Source organism: Pipistrellus hanaki (assembly GCF_964339955.1).
Source record: "Pipistrellus hanaki genome assembly, chromosome: 19".
Taxonomy (NCBI): Eukaryota; Metazoa; Chordata; class Mammalia; order Chiroptera; family Vespertilionidae; genus Pipistrellus; species Pipistrellus hanaki.
The window spans coordinates 6072512-6098130 of record NC_140521.1 but is presented as its reverse complement, the minus strand read 5'-3'; the positions used below and the strand labels follow the sequence as shown (position 1 = coordinate 6098130).

General features: G+C 52.7%; 1 protein-coding gene across 1 annotated transcript in view; it reads right to left on the bottom strand.

The window, feature by feature from the left end:
* The window catches only part of MYO1H (myosin IH), a 29502-nt gene extending 9392 nt beyond the window's left edge, over positions 1-20110 (bottom strand). The window contains exons 1-20 of the mRNA XM_084868166.1: positions 19967-20110; positions 18881-18996; positions 17212-17410; positions 15759-15839; positions 15284-15463; positions 14321-14419; positions 13954-14067; positions 13288-13359; positions 11946-12065; positions 11032-11099; positions 10214-10319; positions 9872-9952; positions 9225-9316; positions 8515-8609; positions 6282-6328; positions 6002-6082; positions 4874-4983; positions 3408-3521; positions 1477-1590; positions 39-115 (exon numbers count right to left, since the gene is read on the bottom strand). Coding sequence (XP_084724292.1) covers positions 39-115; positions 1477-1590; positions 3408-3521; positions 4874-4983; positions 6002-6082; positions 6282-6328; positions 8515-8609; positions 9225-9316; positions 9872-9952; positions 10214-10319; positions 11032-11099; positions 11946-12065; positions 13288-13359; positions 13954-14067; positions 14321-14419; positions 15284-15463; positions 15759-15839; positions 17212-17410; positions 18881-18996; positions 19967-20092 — 2092 coding nt within the window. The 5' untranslated portion in view covers positions 20093-20110. The remainder of the gene's footprint in view (positions 1-38; positions 116-1476; positions 1591-3407; positions 3522-4873; positions 4984-6001; positions 6083-6281; positions 6329-8514; positions 8610-9224; positions 9317-9871; positions 9953-10213; positions 10320-11031; positions 11100-11945; positions 12066-13287; positions 13360-13953; positions 14068-14320; positions 14420-15283; positions 15464-15758; positions 15840-17211; positions 17411-18880; positions 18997-19966) is intronic.
* Positions 20111-25619: the final 5509 nt, after the last annotated feature.

The following is a 25619-nucleotide window of genomic DNA, read 5'->3' as shown; positions in this document are numbered from 1 at the left end:
AGTCTATTGAAGTCAGGACAGAAAAAAAAAAACCATACCTAGTTGGTGTTTACTAAATTCAAAGGCATCTTCCGTGGCAAACAGAGTTCTGGGAAAGCGAATGAATATCTTGGTTCTGGAAGTGAAAGCAAAGGTGTTTTATCGGTTGATTGGTCAGTTGCCATCTGCAGTGGGTCGCATAGTGGTGCCCCCAAATTCAGGTCCACTCAGAACCTCAGAATGTAAGGTTCTTTTTGGGAAATACGATCTTTGCAGATGTCATCAAGGGTAAGGCTCAAGATCTGATCATTGGGGGGAGTGGGGGACGACTCTCAATCCAAGCATGTCCTTATAGGAGACAGAATCAAACACACAGCCCTAGCTGGTTGGTTCAGTGGATAGAGCATCTGCCTGTGGACTGAAGGGTCCCGGGTTCGATTCCAGTCAAGGGCACATGCCTGGGTTGTGGGCTCAAACCCCAGTAGGGGGTGTACAGAAGGAAGCCGATCAATGATTCTCATCATTGATGTTTCCATCTCTCTCCCTCTCCCTTCCTCTCTAAAAAAGTCAATTAAAAAACAAAAAAAAAACGAACACACAGACACAGGGAAAAAGGCCATATGAAGCCGGAGGCAGAGACTAGAGTGATGTGGCCACAAGCCAAGGAATGTCAGGAGCCGCTGGAAGCATCAAGGACTGATGCTGCCCTGACCGGTTTGGCACAGTGGATAGAGTCTCGGCCTGCAGACTAAAGGGTCCCAGGTTCGATTCCGGTCAAGGGCATATACCTTGATTGTGGGCACCTCCCCAGTCAATGTTTCTAACTCTCTATCCCTCTCCCTTCCTCTCTAAAAAAATCAATAAAGTTATATATATATATATATATATATATATATATATATATATATATATATATATATATATATAAAGGACTGATGCCAACAGCTGGAGTTTGGACTTCTAGTGTCTCAAACTGAGAATGAATTTCTCTTGGAAGCTAACACACCATCCTAACCTGCAGTAGAATGTTTTCCTGCTCTGACCAATTACTCAAACCCCAGGAGGGCTCGTGGGAACCTCCCGTTTACAGCAGGTCAGTCAGAAGCCCAGGTGGGCTTGGGACAGGCATCTGCTGTGGGGAAGGAGCCGTCTTATAGGGCTGGGCCATTGGCCTGTGGGGTCAGCCCCTCTCTCCAGGCAGACAGTGTCAGGACTGAGTGAAATCGTAGGACGCCCAGCTGGTGTCAGAGTGTGGAATGTTCCGAGTGAGCCAACCACTGCTCCCCCCAGTAGGGACGGTGTTTGAGTCTCTGCCTCATCCCATGTGAAGGAGACACACGGAGGGTGTTGCTATAAAGAGCTGCACTTAAATTCCGTGGAGGGAAGTATCTGCTTTTACATCTACGTCATTTCCTGAAAGATGAAACTCTGGGCTCCAGATGGCTGTGGGTCAATGCCTGAAACATACTTTCTGACAGTGACTTCCCTGCCACTCACCTCCCCAGCTTGTACTCCTCAGGTTTGTAGCCGATGTATTTGATCAGCCGCTCTACGCCCTCTGCTGGAGGCCCGCGCCAGTGCGGCCAGGTGTCCGGGCACAGGGACTTGTACCTGGGGAGAGAGGCACATCCTGATCTTATACCGTCCTCCCACCAGGGGGCGCATGCCAACCGCCTGGTTCTTTCCTAGACTGGTTCCTTGCTTGAAGGCAGATGTTTTGAATTCAACAATATATACTTTGCCAAAAAAAAATCAAAAAGATAACTACTTCAATCAATCAGGTGGGAGGTTTGGGGCCTGTCTTCATAGAACAATGACATCAGACACCTCAAGAAATTCAATCCTACTCCTAGGTATCCAGGGCAGGGCCAAAGGTTTACAGTTGTCCGTATGTGAAATGGTTTATTCCTGTGTTAATACTGATTAATTACTGTATTCTTTTCCTTGTGAACAGCTGTAAACCTACTTTTGTCCCACCCTCTCTATGCAAGACAAGAAAACATGTCCATGCAAAAGCTTATGTCCATAGCGTCATTTATCCAGAATAGACAGAAGGTAAGACACAGTGTCCCTCAGCAGGCGAATGGGAAGATAATGTGTTGCCAGCCTCTCTCTCTACAGGGTGAACGCCAGCTACTCAGACAGCGCTGGTACCGGCAGGTACTTATGGAAAGAATCAACGAGCCCAGACAGCAATCAAGTAGGAAAGAGATGTATGAAGTTCAAAAAGTGCAGGAAGATGGAAGCATCCAGTGTGTGTGTGTGCTTGGTGTGGGGTGGGGCGGGCAGTGGCTGCTATTTCCTGCCATCCTTACCAAAAGGGGGAAAATGAGTGAGATGAGGGTAAATGAGTACCTGCTGAGCAAAAATGGTGTACGCCCATTTTCCACATTTTTGCAAAGGGGGTACATCAAAACAAACAAACAAACAAACAAAAAAAAACACCCACCTGGTAAAGTCTGGCAGTCCCTCAATTAAACCCTAAGTTACCATCCTAAGCATATGCCTAAAGAAATGAAAACACGTTTCCACACAGAAACCTGCCCACGAATGGCCCTAGCAGCATTGTTCGTAATAGCCCAAGAGTGCGAGCCACCCAGGTGTCCGTCAGCGGATGAGCAGATACAGACACGGGGGGCTAGCCACACAGTGAAGTACCATTCAGCCGTAAAAAGCAATGAATTGCCCTAGCCGGTTTGGCTCAGTGGATAGAGCATTGGCCTGTGGACTCAAGTGTGTTCTGGGTTTGATTCAGGTCAAGGGCATGTCCCTTGGTTGGAGGCACATCCCCAGTGGGGAGTATACAGGAGGCAGCTGACCGATGTTTCTCTCCCATCGATGTTTCTAACTCTCTATCCCTCTCCCTTCCTTTCTGTAAAAAATCAGTAAGATATATATTTTTTTAAAAAAGATATTTTGAGAGAGACCAGACTCGCATAACTTTAATTATGTCTATTGCTCTAGTGGTTCTATTTTGTTATTGTTCTTGTTACTCTCTTTGCCTAATACATTAAATTAAACTTTAGCCGGGACCGGTTTGGCTCAATGGATAGAGCGTCGGCTTGGGGACTGAAGGGTCCCGGGTTCGATTCCGGTCAAGGGCATGTACCTTGGTTGTGGGCATATCCCCAGTAGGGGGTGTGCAAGAGGCAGCTGATCGATGACTCTCTCTCATCGATGTTTTTAACTCTGTATCTCTCTCCCTTCCTCTCTGTACAAAATCAATAAAATATATTTTTAAAAAAATAATAAATTAAACTTTATCACAGGTATGCATGTCTAGGAAAGAAAGTATCTATAGGGTTCAGTGCTATCAGCCGTTGCAGGCATCGGCTGGGGGACTGTGAGCACCCCCCAGCACAGGGCTAACGAGGGTCTGCTCCAGGCGTCTGGCTTCGCCGGCTCCCGGCCCACAGCGCGAACGTTACCTTTGCAGGAAGTGCTCGTACTTGCGCCGGTACGCGAAGCCCGCCCGCCGCACCCGCAGGTGCTCCATCAGCCCCAGGTACTTGATCTGGTGCCGGATGAGGAGGTCGTCGAACCTGCCTTTGGAAACACGGGAGAGAGAGAGAGTGACAGCCGAGGACACCGAGGCTCCCTTTCAACCCACAGAGGCCAGAGGAGCGTCTGCGAGCCGGCGGCCTGAGCTGGAGCCTCTGGCCACCCACACGCTTTCTTAGGCCCGGAGAAAGCATGAGAGTTATTTCATGGGGGAGTTTCACAAGGAAATCCGGGCTTCTGGTTTCTCTTGGAAACAAAACACAAAACATGAAGTCTGGCCATTGTAGGTCTGGAGTCCCACCAGACGACGACAGCCGAGAATCCTGCGGCCCTTTTGAACGGGGCGCGCCCTCCCCAGTTTGCCGCAGTCCCCTCCACTCCCTACTGCCTTACGCCCAGGCTGCTTCACTCATTTTCCTCCTGCCTGGCCTCCGCATGCCTGCCTGTGTGGCTCTGTGACGGACCACGGCGTGGGTTTAGAGCAGTGGTCGGCAGACTCATTCGTCCGCAGAGCCAAATGTCAACAGTGCAACGGTTGACATGTCTTTGGAGAGCCACATTTTTTAAACGTAAACTTCTTCTGACGCCACTTCTTCAACACAGACTCGCCCAGGCCGTGGTGTTTTGTGGAAGAGCCACACTCAAGGGGCCAGAGAGCCGCATGTGGCTCGGGAGCCGCAGTTTGCCGACCATGGGTTTAGAGAAGAGCCGAGCCATAGACGGTTTGGTAAGATTGTTCGCTGGCTGGAGGAAAGCAGCATGGCTTTCCCTCCCCTCTGGCGGCTGCCTGGCTCAGCCGGGTGGAGCCAAAGTCTGAGCAGTGCTCACTCAGGACTACCCGCCCCCACGCCCCCCCCCCCCCTCCGTTTACCATCTGTTACTTTGTTTTAATACTAGAGGCCGGTGCACGGAATTAGTGCAAGAGGCTTGGCCCTCAAAGCCCTGGCTTCATCCGGAAGGTCACCCGGACTCTGCTGTTCAGTCTAATTAGCATGTTAGCTCTGTGTTCTAGAGGATATGTTCATTGATTTCAGAAAGGGATAGAGAATCATTGATCGGCTGCCTCTTGCAGGGCCACCTACTAAGGTCAAGGCCGTAAGCCAGGCAGGTGCCCTTGACCGGAATCGAGCCCGGGACCCTGCAATCCGAGCCAGACCAGCTAAGGCTGCCTTCTATTATTAAGAATGACAAGGACAGCCAAAACTGGTTTGGCTCAGTGGATAGAACATAGGCCTGCGGACTGAAAGGTCCCTCTCTCTTCCTCTCTGTAAAAAAAATCAATAAAATATATTTTTAAAAAAGGAATGACAAGGTCTCATGCCCAGAGGACCAGGAAAGCCTGTGGTGGTGGCTGGGATTTTCCGTCTCGGTTCCCTCCCGGCCTCGTCCCCACTCACTGGGCTCCTTCCTCTCGTTGGGCTTGATGCAGCGGATGTAGGAGGGCTCCTTGGAGATGAGGATTTCCAGGAGGCTGCTCAGGCTGGTCTTGAACTGCGTTCCCACCTGCACGGGGAGGCGATGGCTGAGGAGCAGTGCCTCTCCCGGGTGGTACCCAGAGAACGGCCAGGGCATCAGACTCCCGCCCTTTGGACCCCACCGCGCGAGGCAGATGGTCATCACGTTTTCACCCTTTAAGAGGCGGCTTTGGATGTCCTGGCCCGAGAAGCCCTTTGAGTCCCACACTCTCCGCAGACTGTCCCACCTGTTACCATTTTGCCCATTAAGGGCAGGATGTGGCCCTGGCCGGTGTTGCTCAGTGGTCAGAGCAGCAGCCCCCGCACCAAAAAGGGTTACAGGTTTGATTCCCCATCAAGGGCCCGTACCTGGGTTGCAAATTCACTCCTATACCTGCCCCCGTCATCTCTCACATAGATTTTTTTTCTCTCTCCCCCCACCCTCTACTCCACTCTCTCTCTCTGAAAAACAATGGGGAAAAATATCCTCCAGTGAGTCTTAACCCAGAGAGAGAGAGAGAGAGAGAGAGAGAGAGAGAGAGAGAGAGAGAGGGATTTGGATGCCCTGGCCTGAGAAGCCAGGGTCAGTATGGCTGAGCAGAGGCCAGAGAGGCATCCACCCAGAGTGCCTCTCTCACTCCGCACGGATGCGGTTAGTGCCTCTCCAGAGCCAGCATCGCCGCCAAGCCCATCACCACGCCCTCCTCCTTCCCACGTCCTTGCTGCCAGGCTTCCCTCACGGCACTCGCACGACCAAGTGGACATCTCTGTCTGATGTCCTTTCCCTGCGCCCGCCCTGCTGGACCGTAAGCCAGGCTCTCGGGGGCCTCGTCTGCTTTGTTCTTGCAAATCCCAGGTCCAGCCCTGGGCCTGGCTCATCGGTGCTCAGTGCGTGTCTGCCAGCGGCCACTCTGGGTCTATACGTACCCATTGGCCCCCTGGAGAGGGGCAGCTCCGGGACGGGGGTGGGGGGGGCGTGTGGAGGGCAGGGAGCCGCGGGGAGGGCACCTGCAGGAGGGGGGAGCTTTGCCGCCTTTCCGGTTCCACGCGGCGCGCTTCCCACTCACCGTGGGCGACCTCCTGCGGTTCTCCAGCTCGGCCGCCAGGAAGCACTCCTTCAGGATGGCGTTCCTGCACCGGCACAGCACCTGCCGGCAGAGAGGGGGGTCCCTGCGCGCTCCCCGGAAACCCCGGAGGCGGAGGGGGTACAGCGCCTCCGTGTCTGGTGCAGCCGCTGGCGTTCCCACAGGACACCCGGGGAGGAGGTTCCGGAACAAATCTGCCCCCAAACCAGTGCCGCGGGGGCGTCTCGGACCCAGAAACACGCGTGGCTCCCCTCACACTGACCTCTTTCAGGTGCCTGTAGAGGAGATCGTTGTTCTTTTCCAAGAACCCTGCAAAGCAAGGAATGTTGGCATCCGTGGCTTTGCCGGAAAATGCAATTCCATCCCCACCGACCGCAAAGGGAGACCCTAAAAGCAATCTCAGGAAGACAGGAGGCCTTGGCGTTGGGACAGCCGGGCTGACACTGTCTGCTGGGGACCCTCTGTGCCGGGCAGGGAGCTGAGCAGCCTCCCTGGCTCCACCATCAGATGCCAGTGGATCTTCTCCACCGCGACACCAGCTGTCTCCACACCCTGCCCGGCGTCCCCTGGGACACTGGGAGAATCAGGTCCTCAGCACCGGCCTTATGGCACACACTCTCCATTCTACATCCCGGTGAGCTGCCACGGGAAGGTAGACCCTTCTCACTGAGCTCTGTACATGGGAAGGCACAGCCTTCACACTGAGCCCTGTACATGGGAAGGCACAGCCTTCACACTGAGCCCTGTACATGGGAAGGCACAGCCTTCACACTGAGCCCTGTACATGGGAAGGCACAGCCTTCACACTGAGCCCTGTACATGGGAAGGCACAGCCTTCACACTGAGCCCTGTACATGGGAAGGCACAGCCTTCACACTGAGTCCTGTACATGGGAATATACAGCCTTCACACTAAGCCCTGTACATGGGAATATACAGCCTTCACACTGAGCCCTGTACATGGGAATATACAGCCTTCACACTGAGCCCTGTACATGGGAAGGCACAGCCTTCACACTAAGCCCTGTACATGGGAATGCACAGCCTTCACACTAAGCACCGTACATGGGAATGCACAGCCTTCACACTGAGCCCTGTACATGGGAAGGCACAGCCTTCACACTGAGCCCTGTACATGGGAAGGCACAGCCTTCACACTAAGCACCGTACATGGGAAGGCACAGCCTTCACACTAAGCCCTGTACATGGGAATGCACAGCCTTCACACTAAGCATCGTACATGGGAAGGCACAGCCTTCACACTAAGCACCGTACGTGGGAAGGCACAGCCTTCACACAGCCATGTACATGGGAAGGCACAGCCTTCACATTGAGCCCTGTACATGGGAATATACAGCCTTCACACTGAGCCCTGTACATGGGAAGGCACAGCCTTCACACTGAGCCCTGTACATGGGAAGGCACAGCCTTCACACTGAGCCCTGTACATGGGAATATACAGCCTTCACACTGAGCCCTGTACATGGGAAGGCACAGCCTTCACACTGAGCCCTGTACATGGGAAGGCACAGCCTTCACACTAAGCCCTGTACATGGGAAGGCACAGCCTTCACACTAAGCACCGTACATGGGAAGGCACAGCCTTCACACTGAGCCCTGTACATGGAAATGCACAGCCTTCACACTAAGCCCTGTACATGGGAAGGCACAGCCTTCACACTAAGCCCTGTACATGGAAATGCACAGCCTTCACACTAAGCCCTGTACATGGGAAGGCACAGCCTTCACACTAAGCACCACTGTACATGGGAAGGCACAGCCTTCACACTGAGCCCTGTACATGGGAAGGCACAGCCTTCACACTAAGCCCTGTACATGGGAAGGCACAGCCTTCACACTAAGCACCACTGTACATGGAAATGCACAGCCTTCACACTGAGCCCTGTACATGGGAAGGCACAGCCTTCACACTGAGCCCTGTACATGGGAAGGCACAGCCTTCACACTGAGCCCTGTACATGGGAAGGCACAGCCTTCACACTGAGCCCTGTACATGGGAATATACAGCCTTCACACTAAGCCCTGTACATGGGAAGGCACAGCCTTCACACTAAGCACCGTACATGGGAAGGCACAGCTTTCACACTAAGCATTGTACATGGGAAGGCACAGCTTTCACACTAAGCATCGTACATGGGAAGGAACAGCCTTCACACTAAGCATCGTACATGGGAAGGCACAGCCTTCACACTGAGCCCTGTACATGGGAAGGCACAGCCTTCACACTGAGCCCTGTACATGGGAAGGCACAGCCTTCACACAGCCCTGTACATGGGAAGGCACAGCCTTCATACTAAGCCCTGTACAGCACCCGGGCCTGTTAGCAAAGAACCCCTCCTGGGAGTTCTCTGAGACCGGGGAGGGGGTGCTGAATTCCGGGAGACTGTGCCTTAGGCGAGGAATGCCGGATGGATCGCCCCCTTTGCCCAGAGGACGCAGAGGCCCGCCTGGCTGTGCCCGGTGCCCGGCACTCACCTTTGGTGCAGTAGGTGACCTCTCCCGCGTAGTGGAACAGTCGGAACTCCATCCAGCCGATCCTCTTCCGGCCCTTCGGGCCCGCCAGCTTCCGGCTGCAGCGAGAGGGACACCGACACAGCTGAACCTTTCTACGTGTCAGCTGCAAAACGCACCCAAGTTCAAAGCCAAGGGAGAGCCTTGAACGGTGCTCGGGATCCAGCGGTCGGCTGAAGGCCAGCACGGAGAGCTGACCACCGGGGGCAGCTCCCAGGAAACCCTGCTGCCCATTTTGCCCTGGCTGGAGCCGAGGGCGGCATGAGACCCTCCCTTCCCACACGCACCGAGGAATAAAAACATGCATGAATCGCAAAAACGCATTTCCTTTTACAACGAAGTCACTTCCATTTTTCCAAGTGACAACTAAGAAACGCTTTTACCACCTTACTTACATTTTTATGATGTCGAGAGACTAAACTACTCATGAAATCTCATTTTTTAAATAGCTTTTTCTCGACGTGTGTGTGTGTGTGTGTGTGTGTGTGTGTGAGTGAGTCAAGTTCCTACGGCATCTCATCAACCTTACCCGAGGGCCTGCTGACTCTGACGTGGTGCGCCATGACGGTATTTCCATTATGAAGCCGTACGTCCTCCTGGGGAGCACCGCCCACCCCCCTAAGAGAACGGGATACCGTGCGGCGATGCCACAGCGCACCCAACGCAGCACCTACGTTTGGAAGTGCGCGTGCTTCCCCACTTTCTCCTCCAGTTTCTCCAGGAAACTCAAGTCGGAAGCAGGACCAGGACGGATACATTCTTCATCCTTCAAAAGAGGAGGAGAAGCCTGGGCCACAGCAACACACGCCACCAAGTCCAAGTTCAAACGCTCTCCCCAGCTGTGACAGGGCCCTGGGCTCAAAGGCGGGCGTCTCCCTCAGGTTCAGGTGAGCGTTTCAGGGGAGGGGGCCTAGCTCATCACCTGTCCTCAGATTTTTTCCCCCAAGAGAACCACGGAACCAGAGAAGACCGGAAACTCCATGAAAAATCAACTCCACCACCCTCTGCCTACACCCGTGGTCGGCAAACTGCGACTCTTGAACCACATGCGGCTCTCTGGCCCCTTGAGGGTGGCTCTTCCACGAAATACCATGGCCTGGGCAAGTCTATGTTGAAGAAGCGGAGTTAGAAGAAGTTTAAAAAATGTGGCTCTCCAACGAAATGTCTATCGTTGTGCTGTTGGTATTTGGTTCTGCGGACGAATGAGTTTGCCGACCACTGGCCTACACCATCTCCCTAAATTGGTCCTTCCGCCTCCTCTCATCTCAAGAGGCTGCAGGGCCTTGCACACATCGCGCTAAGCCAGCAGCCAGGTTCTCACCAGGATGGAGATGATCCCCTTGTGCCGCTCCTCCACCAGGTCGCAGATGATCTTGTTGTTGAAATACTGGATCGGCTCCCACTGCCAGGACAACGAGGGGAGAGTTTAGAGGAGCAGGAGATGTATCTCTTTCACACGGGTTTTCCGGCATTTTTTTCGATAACCTGATGTGTATCTCCAACATGAAAAAAGAATAATCCTTTCTGAATATCAAGAGCACTTCCCGGGACATACGCAGAGAAGGAGCACAGAATCGGGGAAAGTCGCCAATGCAGTCCTGTTTCTCAGGGGAATGTCTCTCACGGGGTCTCAGATGGGAAGAAAACACACCAAGACGTTTACCTCTATCCCTTCCATTTCATACTCCGCCTGCTCCGCCTTCAGGGTTCTCTCGATCAACAGCTGCTGAAGCTTCTCATTGCAGTAATTGATACAGAACTGTTCAAAACTGGAGATGCAAAAAAAAAAAAAAAAAAAAAAAAAAGTTAAAAACTATTATATGTTTCAAGTGTACAATTATGTATATTGTGTTGTGTGCTTACCTCCCAAAGACTAGTCTCCTTTGGTCACTATGTATTTGCTGCTCTTCACCCTCTTCCTCTCCATCCCCACCCCCCAGCCCCCTCTGCTAACAACCACACTGTGTGTGTCCATACTTTTGTTTGTTCATTTGTTGCCCTCAGCTTTATTGTATTCCCTTATTATTTTTTCTTTTATATATTTTATTGATTTTTTTACAGAGAGGAAGGGAGAGGGAGAAAAAGCCAGAAACAACGATGAGAGAGAAACACCTATCAGCTGCCTCCTACACCCTCCCCACTGGGGATGTGCCTGAAACCAAGGCACATGCCCTTGACTGGAATTGAACCTGGGACCCTTCAGTCCGCAGGCTGATGCTCTATCCACTGAGCCAAACCAGTCAGGGTGTATTCTCTTATTTTAAAGGATGCTTTCTGATATGTAAGATCAAAATCCTCATTAATCAAACACTTCAGTGAACCGATCCAAGAGTTGAGCTAGAGGACATTTGCCTTCTCCAAGGCTGTTCCACTGCTGGGCCCGCCGATCTGTGCGGACCCGGAGGGTTTTGGGGAAGTGACTCCATTCACAGGAGCGAGGCCGGAAAGTGGACTCGGACAGAGAGATGCACAGGGCCTCACCCGTTCTTGTCGAAGACCTCGAACCCGTAGATGTCCAGCAGCCCGATCACGGTCTTCTTGGTGAACTCCTAGTCGGAAGGACACGCTGTTCACGTCCGGTCTTTCACGCCGAGACACGCAATCCCGGCGGCTGCCCCCCCAGCGGGAACTGGCTACACAGCTCACGCCTTCTCTCTCCAACAAGCACCGCAGGGCAGAGACGTTTTCCCAGCCCCTCCTGCCTGCAGCCTGCTGGGTCCCACCCAGCTCCCCATCCGTCACCCGTCCCACCCAGCTCCGCATCCGTCCCACGCAGCTCCCCATCCGTCACCTGAGCAGTGACCCCCTCCCCTCCGGAGTCACTGCCTTGCTTAACCCTCTTCAACTCTCAAGCCCACTTTTTTTTTTAATACTATTTTTAAAAATATATTTTATTGATTTTTTTTTTTTTTTTTACAGAGAGGAAGAGAGAGGGATAGAGAGTTAGAAACATCGATGAGAGAGAATCATCCATCAGCTGCCTCCTGCACACCCCCTACTGGGGATGTGCCCGCAACCAAGGCACATGCCCTTGACCGGAAATCAAACCTGGGACCCTTCGTCCACAGGCCGATGCTCTATCCACTGAGCCAAACCAGTTTCAGCCCAATTTGATCTGGAAGGAATAGAGGGAGGGAGGGAGGGAGAAAAGGATGAAGGAAGGGAGGGAGGGAGGGAGAAACATCAATGATGATAAAGAATCACTGATTGGCTGCTTCCTGCACACCCCACACTGGGGATCGAGCCCACAACCCTGCCCTGACCAGGAATCAGACTGTGACCTCCTGGTTCATAGGTGGTCAACACTCAACCCCGGAGCCACACCAGCCGGGCTTTGGTGTAAGTCACACAGCATCACCGTGTGCGTGAGCACAAGCAGCCAACAGGGGACTGACCTTGTTCACCAAGGAGGCATTGATTTTGTTCACCAGCCACGTGAACGTGCGCCCGTAGACGGCCTTGGCCATGGCGTCTCTGGCGTAGACAGAGTTTTCCAGCGTCAGCGGGCAGATCACCTGGAAGAACACCGGTGCATCATCGCAGAGCTTAAAAGAAAGTCCCCAGAGTTTTCAAAACTGCCTTAAAAATTTTTTTAATGAATGGATGTTTAGAGAGAGGAAAGGGGAGAAAGAGAGAAACGTGGATGTGAGAGTGAAACATTGATCGGCCTCCTCCTGCACGCCCCCTACTGGGGATGAAGCCCGAAACCCTGGCACGTGTCCTGATGGGGAATCGAACCGGTGACGTGTTGGTGCATAGGACGACACCCAACCAGCTGAGCCACAGCCAGGGCTCAAATCAGCCTTGAATGATGACCCCCGGTAGGATGCCACCCACATCCCCACCCCGTCCTGCACCCGTGCACCGAGCAGCTGCCGCACTGTGCCGAGCTCCCGAGACCAGCCACGCCCCAGGCAAACAGGTCAGCCTTTGAGGGTAAGTCACACAAAGGCTTACTGAACACTCAGTCAGTCACACAGCCCAGCGGGTGTGGCCCAGAGACTGAGCATCAACCCAGGACCACGGGGTTGCCCGTTCAATTCCCAGTCAGGGCACATGCCCGGGTTGCGGGCTTGATCCCCAGTTAGGGGGCCTGCAGGAGGCAGCCGGCCCATGATGTTCCTCTCTCGTCGATGCCTCTCTCTCTATCCCTCGCCCTTCCTCTCTCTCTCAATAAAAAATAAAATAAAATAAATACTTAAAATAAGTCACACCATGCCGAAACCGGTTTGGCTCAGTAAATAGAGCCATCAGCCTTCGGACTGAAGGGTCCCGGGTTCGATTCCGGTTAAGGGCATGTTCCTTGGTTGTGGGCACATCCCCAGTAGGGGGTGTGCAGGAGGCAGCTGATGGATGATTCTCTCTCATCAATGTTTCTAACTCTCTATCCCTCTCTCTTCCTCTCTGTGTAAAAAATCAATAAAATATATTTTTTAAAAATACTTAAAAAAAAAAATAAGTCACACCAAGAAGAGCCACGTTGTTCTCAGGCTGGGAGGGACACGTGCTCTAAGGAGACATGCCCGGGGCCGTGGGGCAGGGGACGTGAGCAGGAGCGGCCTGGGCCTGGAGGAGCAGGACCAGCCGGATGCAGCGCAGGGAAGAGCATCCGGCAGAGGGAACGGCGAGTGTGAAGACCCAGAGGAGGGACAGTGTGTGGTGACAGGCCAGGCCAGGCGGGACCTGCGGCTGCAGCGGAGGAGGGGCAGGCCCGGCCCCCCCCAGAGCCGTGGTTACCTCCTCGGTTTGGGCTTCGATCTTCCGGTGGGTGAGAGCCTCCAGGAGAGCCGCCGGCTGGACCCCCAGGAGCTGAACAAAAGAAAACCACAGCGAAAGCCATTCAGGGGCCTGGTCGGGCTGGGGAGCTTAGGAAGAGTTCACGGAGGTTCCAGGCTCAGGGCCACCTGCCCCGAGTGATCACTGAGCTTTAATGCAAAGCTCTCCCACCCAACTGGCTTTTTTTTTTGTTTTGTTTTGTTTTGTTTTTAATATAGTTTATTGATTTTTTTACAGAGAGGAAGAGAGAGGGATAGAGAATTAGAAACATCAATCAGCTGCCTCCTGCACAGCCCCCACTGGGGATGTGCCCGAAACCAAGGTACATGCCCTTGACCGGAATCGAACCTGGGACCTTTCAGTCTGCAGGCCTACGCTCCATCCACTGAGCCAAACCGGTTTCGGCCAACCAATTGGCTTTTACCCTCATCCCTAGCCACCCCTGCCCCCAGCCACCCTTGCCCCCCGCCACCCCTGCCCCCAGCACCCCTGTATGCTCACACCTCCTACCTCCTCACCACCACCAGCTGCAAGAACACGGTGTCAGCCACTGAGACACGGGCATCCTGCTGCCTCACTCCCTCCCGCGCCCCCCACCCCGCGTCCCCACCTCCGGAGCAGCACCACCTTGGCGATCCACTTGATCTCGTTGATGACGGGGATGGTGGCACAGCCCTGGCGGTTCTCTCTGAAGCACACGTTCCCCAGGTGCAGGATGCTGGCGATGATGCCAAAGAGGTTCTGGGAGCGCGGGAGACAGGAGCGGGAGGAGGAGAGAAGACGCGGCCGCCTAGTCGATACATGTCATCGGAGGGGGTACCCAGGGAAAACCACCCCACTTCCTGCCCTGAGCTCAGGGTCAGAATTCCTTCCCTCCCCAGACCAGGGCCTCTGTGTCCTGCATGCCTGGTGGCTGAGTCTGACCCCCGCCCAGGCAATCCCCAGGAAACCAGGATTGTCCCTCCGCTCCAGGCCTCTCGGCACAGGCTCGTACCTCCAGGTCGTCTTCGGTAAAGTCGATGACAGCAAAGGCGTTGGAGACGGTTTTCCAGTCGTTCCTGTCATTCATGGATGACTCGCTGGCAACGTGAGCCTGCTGGCACAGAGGCGGGCCGCTGAGGGGCCCTGGTGCGAGGACAGCGAACAGCTGTCCCTAAACCAGAACGCGTTTCTCCTCGAGGTGCGAGTCCAGGCCTACGTGACGTCCTGAGGTGGGAACTTCCCTCTGAGCATCCAGCCCGGGGGCCCTGCCAGCGGCTGCTCTGTCCCATGAATTTTCATTCAACAACCCCATCCTGGGCAGGCTTCCCAAGTCACATACTCATGGCACACGTTTCTGTGTGTTTTCTAAAAAGGTTCTTCTTGCTACGTTTGCTTAAAAAGAAACTGAAGACAATCTTCCCCTAGCCAGAATCGAACCCGGCCATGCGCCCTTGGCCGGAATCAAACCTGGGACCCCTCAGTCCGCAGGCGGACGCTCTATCCACTGAGCCAAACCAGCTAAGGGCCTGGGCAAGTCTATTTTGAAGAAGTGGCGTTAAAAGTTTACGATTAAAAAATGTGGCTCTCAAAAAAGATGTTTGCCCAGCCAGGTGTAGCTCAGTGGTTGAGCATCGACCCAGGAGCCAAGAGGTCACTGGTTCGATTCCCAGTCAGGGCATATGCCCAGGTTGCAGGCTCGATCCCCAGTGGGGGGGTGTGCAGGAGGCAGCTGATCCATGATTCTCTCTCATCATTGATGTCTCTCTCTCCCTCTCCTTTCCTTCTGAAATCAATAAAGAAATACATTAAAAAAAAAAAAAAAGAAAAGAAATGTCAATCATTGTACTGTTGATATTTGGCTCTGTTGACTAATGAGTTTGCCGACCACTGTCTTAGCCATCCCCCTGAGGCCCCATAGACACCCGCGCCCCCCGCCCCCCCGGAAGGGCCTCCAAAGCCGGGGGCGGGCCCCCACCTGGGCGAGGTATCGGTACAGCTGCGGGTCCCGCTCCAGCCCCAGGTAGGCCAGCAGCTCCTCCTCGCCGCCCTCCAGCAGCTGGTAGAAGATGTGGAAGTTCCGCTCCCCGTGGTTCTGATAGACGACCCGAGACTTTTCTATCAGGTACCCGATGATATGCCCGCCGATGGGGATGCCCTTCAAAGCAGGACCAAAAAATAAAAATAAAAATAAAATAAATGAAACAAAATAAAATAAAATAATTTAAAAAATAAAATAAAATAAAATAAAGAGGTGATGACCACAGTCACCAAGCCGCCCTCGTATTGGCATTTTCAGAGAAGAGGAACTCTGAAGCGGAATGGAGCCGGATCTATCCGTCTCCCAGGACCGGTGTTTCCGGGCTCCGTCTGAGAGGAGCCACCTTGGGGTGGGTTTCCGTCGCCGGCGAGCGAGGGGGTCCCGGGAACAGCCATGGGAACTTGCGTGTTACCTTAAAGTCAAACTGGATGTCCATGTACTTCCCAAATCTGCTGGAGTTGTCATTCCGGAGCGTCTTGGCGTTTCCGAAGGCCTTTGGGATACCAAGCGGGGAGAGGGGAGCGCTGAGCCAACTGCCACCCACGGCCTCGGAGCTCACCGCTCAGCGCACCCACCTCCTGAGCCGGAGGACATGCGTGTTACAGAAACGGGCGGGGGGTGGGGGGGCCAGGGCTGAAAGCTGTACTTTATCTCCTAAGGAATCGCCAACCACAGAGGGTTTGACGCCAACAACTAGAGCTGGACCTGAACAGAAAAGAGGGGAAACCTGCTGAAACCGGTTTGGCTCAGTGGATAGAGCGTTGTCCTTCGGACTGAAAGGTCCCAGGTTTGATTCTGGTCAAGGGCATGCACCTTGGTTGCGGGCACATCCCCGGTAGCGGGTATATAAGAGGCAGCTGATCGATGATTCTCTCTCATCGATGTTTCTGACTTTCTATCCCTCTCCCTTCCTCTCTGTAAAAAAAAAATCAATAAAATATATTTTAAAAAAATAAATAGAAAGGGGTAGCCATATCTTCTCCCTGGGATCCAATCCAGGAGCAGATCAGAAATGGCCCGAGGAGAGGTCACCCGGACCTCAGCCCTTACTGTGCTAGAAGGAACAATTCAGGGCCCCCCTAACCACACCCCTTCTTCTTCCATCCCAAAGGCCCTCTGGGAAAACTCCTCCAACCTTCAAAACCTTTTACCCGGAGGGCAACAAAGACACAGGAGAAAGTAACTTGTTCAAAATCATCCTGCCAGTCAGTGAATGGCAAGCGTAGACAGAATCATCCAAATGATTTTAATTAATAATAATAATGTAGCCAGGACCGGTTTGGCTCAGTGGATAGAGTGTCGGTCTGTGGACTGAAAGGCCCCAGGTTTGATTCCTGTCAAGGGCATGTATCTTGGTTGCAGGCACATCCCCAGTTGGGAGTGTGCAGGAGGCAGCTGATCAATATTTCTTTCTCATCGATGTTTCTAACTCTCTATCCCTCTCTCTTTCTCTCTGTAAAAAATCAATAAAATCTATTAAAAAATAATAATAATAAAAATCTAAATAAATTGAGCATCATTTTAGTGCTTCTTGATTTTGCCGCGTGACTTTTATGCACTCATCTCATTTAAACCTCAACACTTCCCAGGAGGTGAGGGCTATGGGTAGACCCATTACACAGATGGGAAAATGGGCCCCAGGGTGCGGAATGACTCTCTGAAGCGTGCTGGTTGCATGGCTGCCCCGGGATGATCATCACGCCCGCTGGACTTGAAGGTCATGCCCTCAACCTCAATACCGCCCGACACCCCTCTTCGTAACTCCCAGCCCGTGACCTTCCCGTTGTGACGGACCTGCTCCGGGGATTCTTCCGATGTGGCGCCCTCCCGGGAGCCCCCCTTGATCGGGCCTCCGGGGTGCTTACCTCCAGCACTGGGTTGGAGAGCAGCAGTCTGTCCCGGGCGATCTCCAGCGAGTCGGTCATGGGGCAGGTCATGGCGAAATACTGGAGGATCTTCTTGGAGGCCTCGGTCTTCCCCGCCCCGCTCTCCCCGGAGATGAGGATGAGGTGGTTCGTTCGCTCCGAGCACATCATGCGGTAGGCGTTGTCCGCTATGGCGTAGCTGGGGAGGGAGGACAGAGCGGGAGGAGTGGGACGTGGCCACCATGCCACTGCCCTCGGCTCTGACGCCCACAAAGCTCCCTGCCTCCAGGCAGCCACGTCATCCGGACCGTGGCCCAAGGACACGGGGCTCAGGCGGAGATCAAACCCATCACAACCCCTCACGGTCACACAGGAAGTGTACTGGACGACAGAGCTCAAATAGAGCTAGCATGAAGGATTTGAGCAGTGGCAGCAATAATTTTTTAATCTAACAGATCTATTTTGTTTAATCTATCAACATGTCTTATAAAAATAAGCCAGATACTAAATTATATCCCCCCCAAGAGATGGTCTAGGAGTTGTATTCAAAAACTACTTGTCTAAATATTAAACAATCCAATAGATATAATAAGATCTCCCATTTTCTCTCAAAACCCAGGTTATTAAGAATGTGGGGACAGCCTGGCCAGCGTGGTGAATGGTTGAGCGTTAACCTGTGAACCAGGAGGTCACGGTTTGATTCCCGGTCAGGGCATATGTCTGAGTTGTGGGCTCAGTCCCCAGTGGAGGGTGTACAGGAGGCAGCCAATCAATGATTCTCTCTCATCATTGATGTTTCTCTCTCCTTCTCCCTCCCTTCCTTCCCTCTCTCTCTGTCTCTCTTTCTCTCTCTCCCAAACCCCTCCCTCACTCCCTCTCCCTTTCTCTCTGAAATCAATAAAAATAAAAAATTTTTAAAGAGTGTAGGGACAGGAAATCAAAAATATTTAAAAACCTGTGTGATATCTTTACAACAACAGCTAAAACTCTCACACAGGATTTATCTCCAAGATCAGAAACCAAAGCATGAAGTTCTCCCAAGATCATCATCTTTGCACGTGGCTGAGTTTGAAAGCTGGCCATTTCGGAAATCATTGGTGGTAGTGTCATACGGAAAGGTTTATAAACACCCTGAGAGGCGAGAGAATGAGTTGCCAAGAAAAATGGAGGGAGGACATCAGTATTAGCCCAGAAATCAGCCAGGAAGGAGAACTAAGAAAGTCAGCAAAGCCCACATCAAAGCTTGCCTTAGGGATCTGCAGCCCTGCAAAGTTTCTACTTCCCTTAGCTGCTATGACACCCAGGCACCAGTAGATAGAGCAGTAGCAACCCACTTCCAGAGAAGATGCCTCTCTTAAGACTTCTCAGCATTTTCAAAAGATTCCACCTCTCATCGCATTTAAGCCGAGATTCCACAATGATCTGCTGATGTTTCCTACAGTGTTGACAGACTTATTTTACAAGGCAGCAGATACAGAATGAGTGAGACACAGAATATAATAAGTATGTGTCCAGGTTTTGGAATGTATGAGTGAGTAGGTGGGTGGGTGGGTGGATGGATGGATGGATGGGTGGGTGGGTGAGAAAAAGGGAGAAAAGGAGGGGGAAAAGAGAAGAAGGAAGGAAGTAGAAAAACACACCTATTGATGAGCTGATGCGTGCTACTTACACATGAGGTGGCAGTTCAAAGAAGTTGACCCCTTGATAAAGTTCCATCTGGCTCAGGGTGTAGATGCCCAGCTCCTGGTACGGATTCACGGACACAAGGAGGGTGCCGATGTATGTCTGGAGGAATGGACCGAAGCACCAGTGAGGAATCCCAGGGTGCAGGTGGCCACCATCACGTGCTATGACCCCCAGCGTTCATTCAGAGCTGGGGATAGAACGTGATACCTACGACAGGCGGGAGAGATGCAAATCGAAACGACAATGCGGTACCATCTCACGCCTCTTATAATAAACTGATGTTTCTAGCTCTCTATCCCTCTCTCTTCCTCTCTGTAAAAATACATATATATATATTTTTTTTTTTTTTTTTTTTTTAAGAAAGAAACCAGAGAGGTGGGAAAGATCCCACAAGACGGAGAAAGAGCCCTCAAGACATTACCTGAGGCCCTAGCTCTATTCATAGACCCTCCAGGGACACAGGCCGAGAGATTCCCTTTTGAGGCTGAGACGGGTTTCAGTCTGTGTGTCTCACTGTCCCGCCAAAAAGACCTTCAACCCAAAGGATGAAAGGGCTTCGGACCGGGGTCCCTCCACGCCGCCCTTCCCTGGCTGACCCAAGAGGTGCTATCGCTCACAACCGCCACAGCTGCGGAGCGGGGAGGGGCCCCCCAGAGGACACCGCTGGGGAGGGGGTACATTACATAGATGAGGTCCTCCCGGGAGGGGCCCCCCAGAGGACAGGAAGGGGTACATTACGTAGATGAGGTCCTCCCAGGAGGACACCGCTGGGGAAGGGGTAGTTACGCTGGGGAAGGGGTAGTTACGTAGATGAGGTCCTCCCGGGATGGGGTCCCCCCGGAGGACACCGCTGGGGAAGAGGTAGTTATGTAGATGAGGTTCTCCTGGGAGGGGCCCCCCCCGGGAGGGACCCCCCAGAGGACAGGAAGGGGTACATTACGTAGATGAGGTCCTCCCGGGAGGACACCGCTGGGGAAGGGGTAGTTATGCTGGGGAAGGGGTAGTTACGCTGGGGAAGGGGTAGTTACGCTGGGGAAGGGGTAGTTACGCTGGGGAAGGGGTACATTACGTAGATGAGGTCCTCCCGGAAGCGCTTGCGGAGGTTGTCCAGGAACGCGGACTCGCTGGTGTGCGCGTCCAGCAGCACGAAGTCCTGCACCCCGACCTTGTCCCGGGCGGTCAGCGCGCCTTCCATGTGCAGGCGGATGTGCCTGCGCCGCGCCTCTTCTCTCTGCGGGGACAGAGGGGCCTCCGCTGCCTGTGGTCCCGGCTCCATCTGCACGTCTGAGGTGGAAGCGGCAGGATTCCGAGCCCGGGAGGGCAGAGAGCCCGGCACAGGACGCTGTCTCCGCGGGGAGGTCCCGGCTGGCGAGGGAGGCCGGAGGCTGAGGATGATAAAAGCAGCAACCGCCGCCGGGACCGGTGTGGCTCAGTGGATAGTGTCAGCCTGTGGACTGAAAGGTCCCTGGTTCGATTCCGGTCAAGGGCATGTACCTTGGTTGCGGGCACATCCCCAGTTGGGGGTGTGCAAGAGGCAGCTGGTCGGTGTTTCTCTCTCATCGACGTTTCTAACTCTCTGTCCCTCTCAATTCCTCTCTGTGTAAAATCAATAAAATATATTTTAAAAAAACAAAAAACAAAAAAAACCAGCAACAACCACGAATGGACGTGTCCCAGCGGAAGGCAGACGAATGGTCACGAAGCCCCTAGGGCAGTGGTTCTCAGCCTTCCTAACGCCGCGACCCTTTAACACAGCTCCTCACCTTGTGGTGACCCCTGGCCATAACGTTATTTTCGTCGCTGCTTCATCACTGTCATTGTGCTACTGTTCATGAACTGTAATGTAAATCTCTGTGTTTTCCGATGGTCTAAGGCTCTGGTTGAGCCCACAGGTTGAGAACCGCTGCTGCAGAGCCTAAGACCACCGGAGAACACGGATATTTACATTACCACTCATGAACAGTCGCAACATGACAGTGATGAAGCAGCAACAAAAATAATTTTAGGCTGAAACCAGTTTGGCTCGGTGGATAGAGTGTCAGCCTGCGGACTGAAAGGTCCCAGGTTCGATTCCGGTCAGGGGCATGTACCGTGGTTGTGGGCACATCCCCAGTAGGGGGCGTGCAGGAGGCAGCTGATGGATGTTTCTCTCTCATCGATGTTTCTAGCTCTCTATCCCTCTCTCTTCCTCTCTGTAAAAAAAAAAAAAAAAAAAAAAAATCACTAAAAATATATTTAAACCAAACAAAAAGTTTAAAAAATAATAATAATATTATGGTTGGGGGTCACCACAACGTGAGGAACTGTATTAAAGGGTCGTGGCTTCAGGAAGGTTGAGAACCACTGCCCTGGAGAGAAGCTGGGCGACCGTCATCAGGAGAACCACCGTGAGATGCTGCCCTTTCAATTGATTTTTTTTTTTTACAGAGAGGAAGGGAGAGAGAGAGAGAGCTAGAAACGTCGATGAGAGAGAATCATCGACCAGCTGCTTCCTGCACACCCCCTACTGGGGATGTGCCTGCAACCAACGTACATGCCCTGACCGGAATCGAACCTGGGACTTTTCAGTCCACAGACTGACGCTCTATCCACTGAGCCAAACCGGTTTCGGCAGATGCCGCCCTTTCAAAGCAGACAGACTGACAACACTGGTCCGGGCAGGGACGTGGCTCTGACGGGCGCTCACACGCGGTCAGGAGGCGCAGAGGGATGGAGTCCTCCCGGGGGAGCCTGGCAGCTCCTGATGCCTCTCCCCTTTGATCCCGCCGTCCCGTCCCCGCATTGACATGGGACCCGTGTCAACACGCGCTGGCAGAAAAGACCTGCACACGGAGGTTTACATCCACCTTATTCACCCCGGCCCCCAGCTGGACACCATCCAAACTCCCATCGCCCGGAGCATGGACACCACCCAGCGGGCCCAGCGATCAAAGGGACACGGTGGCTCCCGCAGACATTCTGCCAGTGAAAGGGCCGCACACAAAGGCCGCAGCCCTCGGCCTCCGTGGACGGGAGACGCCGGGACAAGCACGGCCCATCCACGGGGCACCTCGGAACAATCGCCGCCGGGTTTGAGGGGGGGTCTGGCAGAGGGCGGTTCGGGGACGGACGGACACGTTCTTGGGCGCCGGAGGGCGGGGGGTTACGCGGGTGGGTCTGTCCGTCAGGATGCGTGTGAGGATGGCGTGCACGTTGGAGATATGTACATTTTATTTATTTGCATTTTATTTGTTTTTTAATCCTCACCCAAAGATAGTTTTCCATGGATTTTTAGAGAGTTGGAAGAAAGAGGGAGAGACAGAGGGAAACATCGATGTGAGAGAAACACATCGAGTGGTTGCCTCCTGCATGGGCCCTGGCCAGGGCCCCAGGCTGGGGAGGAGCCTGCAACCGAGGTACATGCCCTTGACTGGAATTATACCCTTTGGTCCACAGGCCGATGCTCTATCCACTGAGCCAAACTGACTAGGGCTGTACATTTAATATATATATGTGTATATATGTATGTATGTATATGTATGTATATGTGTGTGTGCATATATATATATATATATATATATATATATATATATGTGTGTGTGTAATTAAGAAACATTGATCAGCTGCCTCCTGCACACCCTCTACTAGGGATGTGCCTGCAACCAAGGTACATGCCCTTGACCGGAATCGAACCTGGGACCTTTGCTCTATCTATGGAGCCAAACCAGTCAGGGCTACATTTTTTTTTTTTTTAAGAGCCATAAAAATAATCAGTGGGGAGGGGATGGGAGTGGGCGGAGGTACACACGGAAACATTTATGGCAGGGCCGGTTGCCGAAGCTGGGTACGGGAGGGATGTATTAGGCTATTCTGTTTACTTTGAAATGTAATTGAAATTTCCCATGATACAAGTTTTAAAAAAACAAAACAAAAACACACAAACGGCCACCAGGGGTCCCCCTACACTCGCCAAATGGAGCTAGAAGAAAAATCACCTGCTCTCTAAGGTTGAAAACCGAGTTTAGATGAAAAAATGTTAGTGATTCTGAATATTCTCACTTTAAAGTTCTGGGATTTTTGTTTTGTTTTGTTTTGTTTTTTATAAGAGAGGAAGCACGGCGCAGTGATTAGGCACAAGGACTTTGCAGAGGGAGCACACTTCACGGCGGGGGGTAGGGGGTGGGGGGGGAGGGAAAGAAGGGGGGCTGGTTTGAACAGAACCAGGGAGAGCACTGGGAGCAGGGCCAGGTGCCACATCAGCTCTGCAGCACTCGCTTCTGTCCCCAACCGTATGAGTCAGATAATGGTTAGAAGACAGAACATTACAAAGCCAGACTCTGTGGGCGAGCAGTCAGGGAGCCCCGACTGGGCGCAGGCCGGAGCCTGAAATACTGTCAGCGCTGCACCCACAAATAGGACTACAGCCAGATCTCCGCAGGCGGAGGGTGTAGAGATTAGCAAAGCTTCTTCCTTAAAAAAAAAAAAATGTTTTTATTGATTTCAGAGAGAAGGAAGGAGAGTGGGAGAGACAGAGACATCCATGAGGAGAGCGAGTCTTTGATCGGCTGCCTCCAGCACGCCCCCTGCTGGGGGATGGAGCCTGTAACCCCGGCATGTGCCCTGACTGGGAACGGAACAGTGACCTCCTGGTTCATGGGTCAGTGCTCAACCACTGAGCCACCCCAGCCCAGCAACAAAGCTTCTTTCATATCTGCTCTGGAGATGGGAGGGTGCTGTGCTTACAAGAGTGAAACCGGTTTGGCTCAGTGAATAGAGCGTCGGCCTGCGGACTGAAAGGTCCCAGGTTCGATTCTGGTCAAGGGCATGTATCTTGGTTGCAGGCACATCCCCAGTAGGGGGTGTGTAAGAGGCAGCTGATAGATGTTTCTCTCTCATTGATGTTTCTAGCTTTCTATCCCTCTCTCTTCCTCTCTGAAAAAAAAAAAACTCTATAAAATATATATATATTTTAAAAAAGTGAGAGCTGGGCAGCCAGTCCAGGGCCTTATGGGACGTTCAGCTCAAAGAGATTTGACCAAACTTCCTAAATTAAGGAATCAAACAGGGGAGCCATAAACAGCCAGCGAGACGTTCCCCCGTCCAAGCCCGCTGGTGGTGCGTGAGGGAGGCAGAATTCACACCGGCAGCTCCACTCCAGTGCTTGTCCGCCCATCCCTCGCTCACCACCTGCGGGCAAGGCTCTAGGTCGCCCCCGGGGAAAGGGATGAGACGGAAGAAAAGGGCCGAGAAGAGAATCTAAAAGCCTTTCTTCCAAATAGAAGCTCGATCTACCCCGTTTCTGCCTAGATGCCACCCTCTCTCGGGGAAGTCCGTTCCGTCTTGTAATGAAATTGGAATACGGAGCGAGGCCCACGCAGGCCTGGGGACTGCTCCCCGCAGCTCAGGGCCCGGCGTCCTGGCCAGAGGTTCCCCTTCGCTGCTCAATGTCCCTAACAGTTAAATGCAAACAAATGAAAGCAGCCAGCACCAGGTCATTCCCACAAAAAGACACGCAAGGGAGAGGATCACACACAGCATTGACGTGAGATTAAAACCCCCATGCACTGCCATGGCATAGTACATTTTTAAAAAAACATATATTTCATTGATTTTTACAGAGAGGAAGGGAGAGGGATAGAGAGTTAGAAACATCGATGAGAGAGAAACATCCATCAGCTGCCTCCTGCACACCCTCTACTGGGAATGTGCACACAACTAAGGTTCATGCCCCCGAACGGAATGGAACTTGGGACCCTTGAGTCTGCAGGCCGATGAACGCTCTATCCACGGAGCCAAACTGGTGAGGGCGGCATAGTACAGTTTAACTGTCCCTCAGAAATGCGATGTTGCCATAGGCTAATACACAGTATGTCTGCTAGAGGCCCGGTGCACGAAATCCGTGCAAGAGGAATCCTTCCATTCCCTGGCTGCCGGCACCCAGGACCCGGGCTTCCCTCTGGCCGCCAGTAGGTACCCGGGACCTGGGCTTCCCCTCAGAGACCCGGCTTCATCCCGAAGGTCCTCCGGAAAGACGTCCGGTCTAATTAGCGTATTACTCTTTTATGATTATAGATATTGGCCCAGTGATATGATTTCTTCTAAGGAAATATTTCAAACAAGTAACAATACAAATATATATTTTTAAAAACAAGTGGAACAACAAATCTATGTCTCTCTCTCTCTCTCTCTCTCTCTCTCTCTCTCTCTCTCTCTCTCTCTCTCCTTGTTGATTTGAGAGAGAGAGAAAGTGTTGATTTCTGTTTCTATTCCTCCTCTAACACAGAATCTGCATCTAAAGCTTTCAATGCCAACAAGAATTTCAGGCAGACGCTTGCACACAAGACCCGCTTCTGTCCACATCGCTAACTCACATTTGTTTTATTAACTTATCTGATTTGTTTTCCTTAGTGCAGCACTTCAACCACTGTTCCTGTGGACATTTGGGGTGACAGTTCACACCCCCCCATAGGGACCAAAGGGGCTTTTTTCAGGGAGCAAATACCTCTACCCGCTACCCCAGGAAGGCAGGCGGCCGGCAATTTGGAAAGCTACACCTTCCTGAGGCTGTTAGCCTAACGGCATCAGCACATCACAGCGATTCCGTCTCCAGACCCTGGGCGTTATTAGTGAGGGGTGTGTGTGTGTGTGTGTGAGAGAGAGAGAGAGAGAGAGAGAGAGAGAGAGAGAGAGAGAGTGTGTGTGAGTGTGTGTGTGTGTGTGTGTGTGAGAGAGAGAGAGGGAGA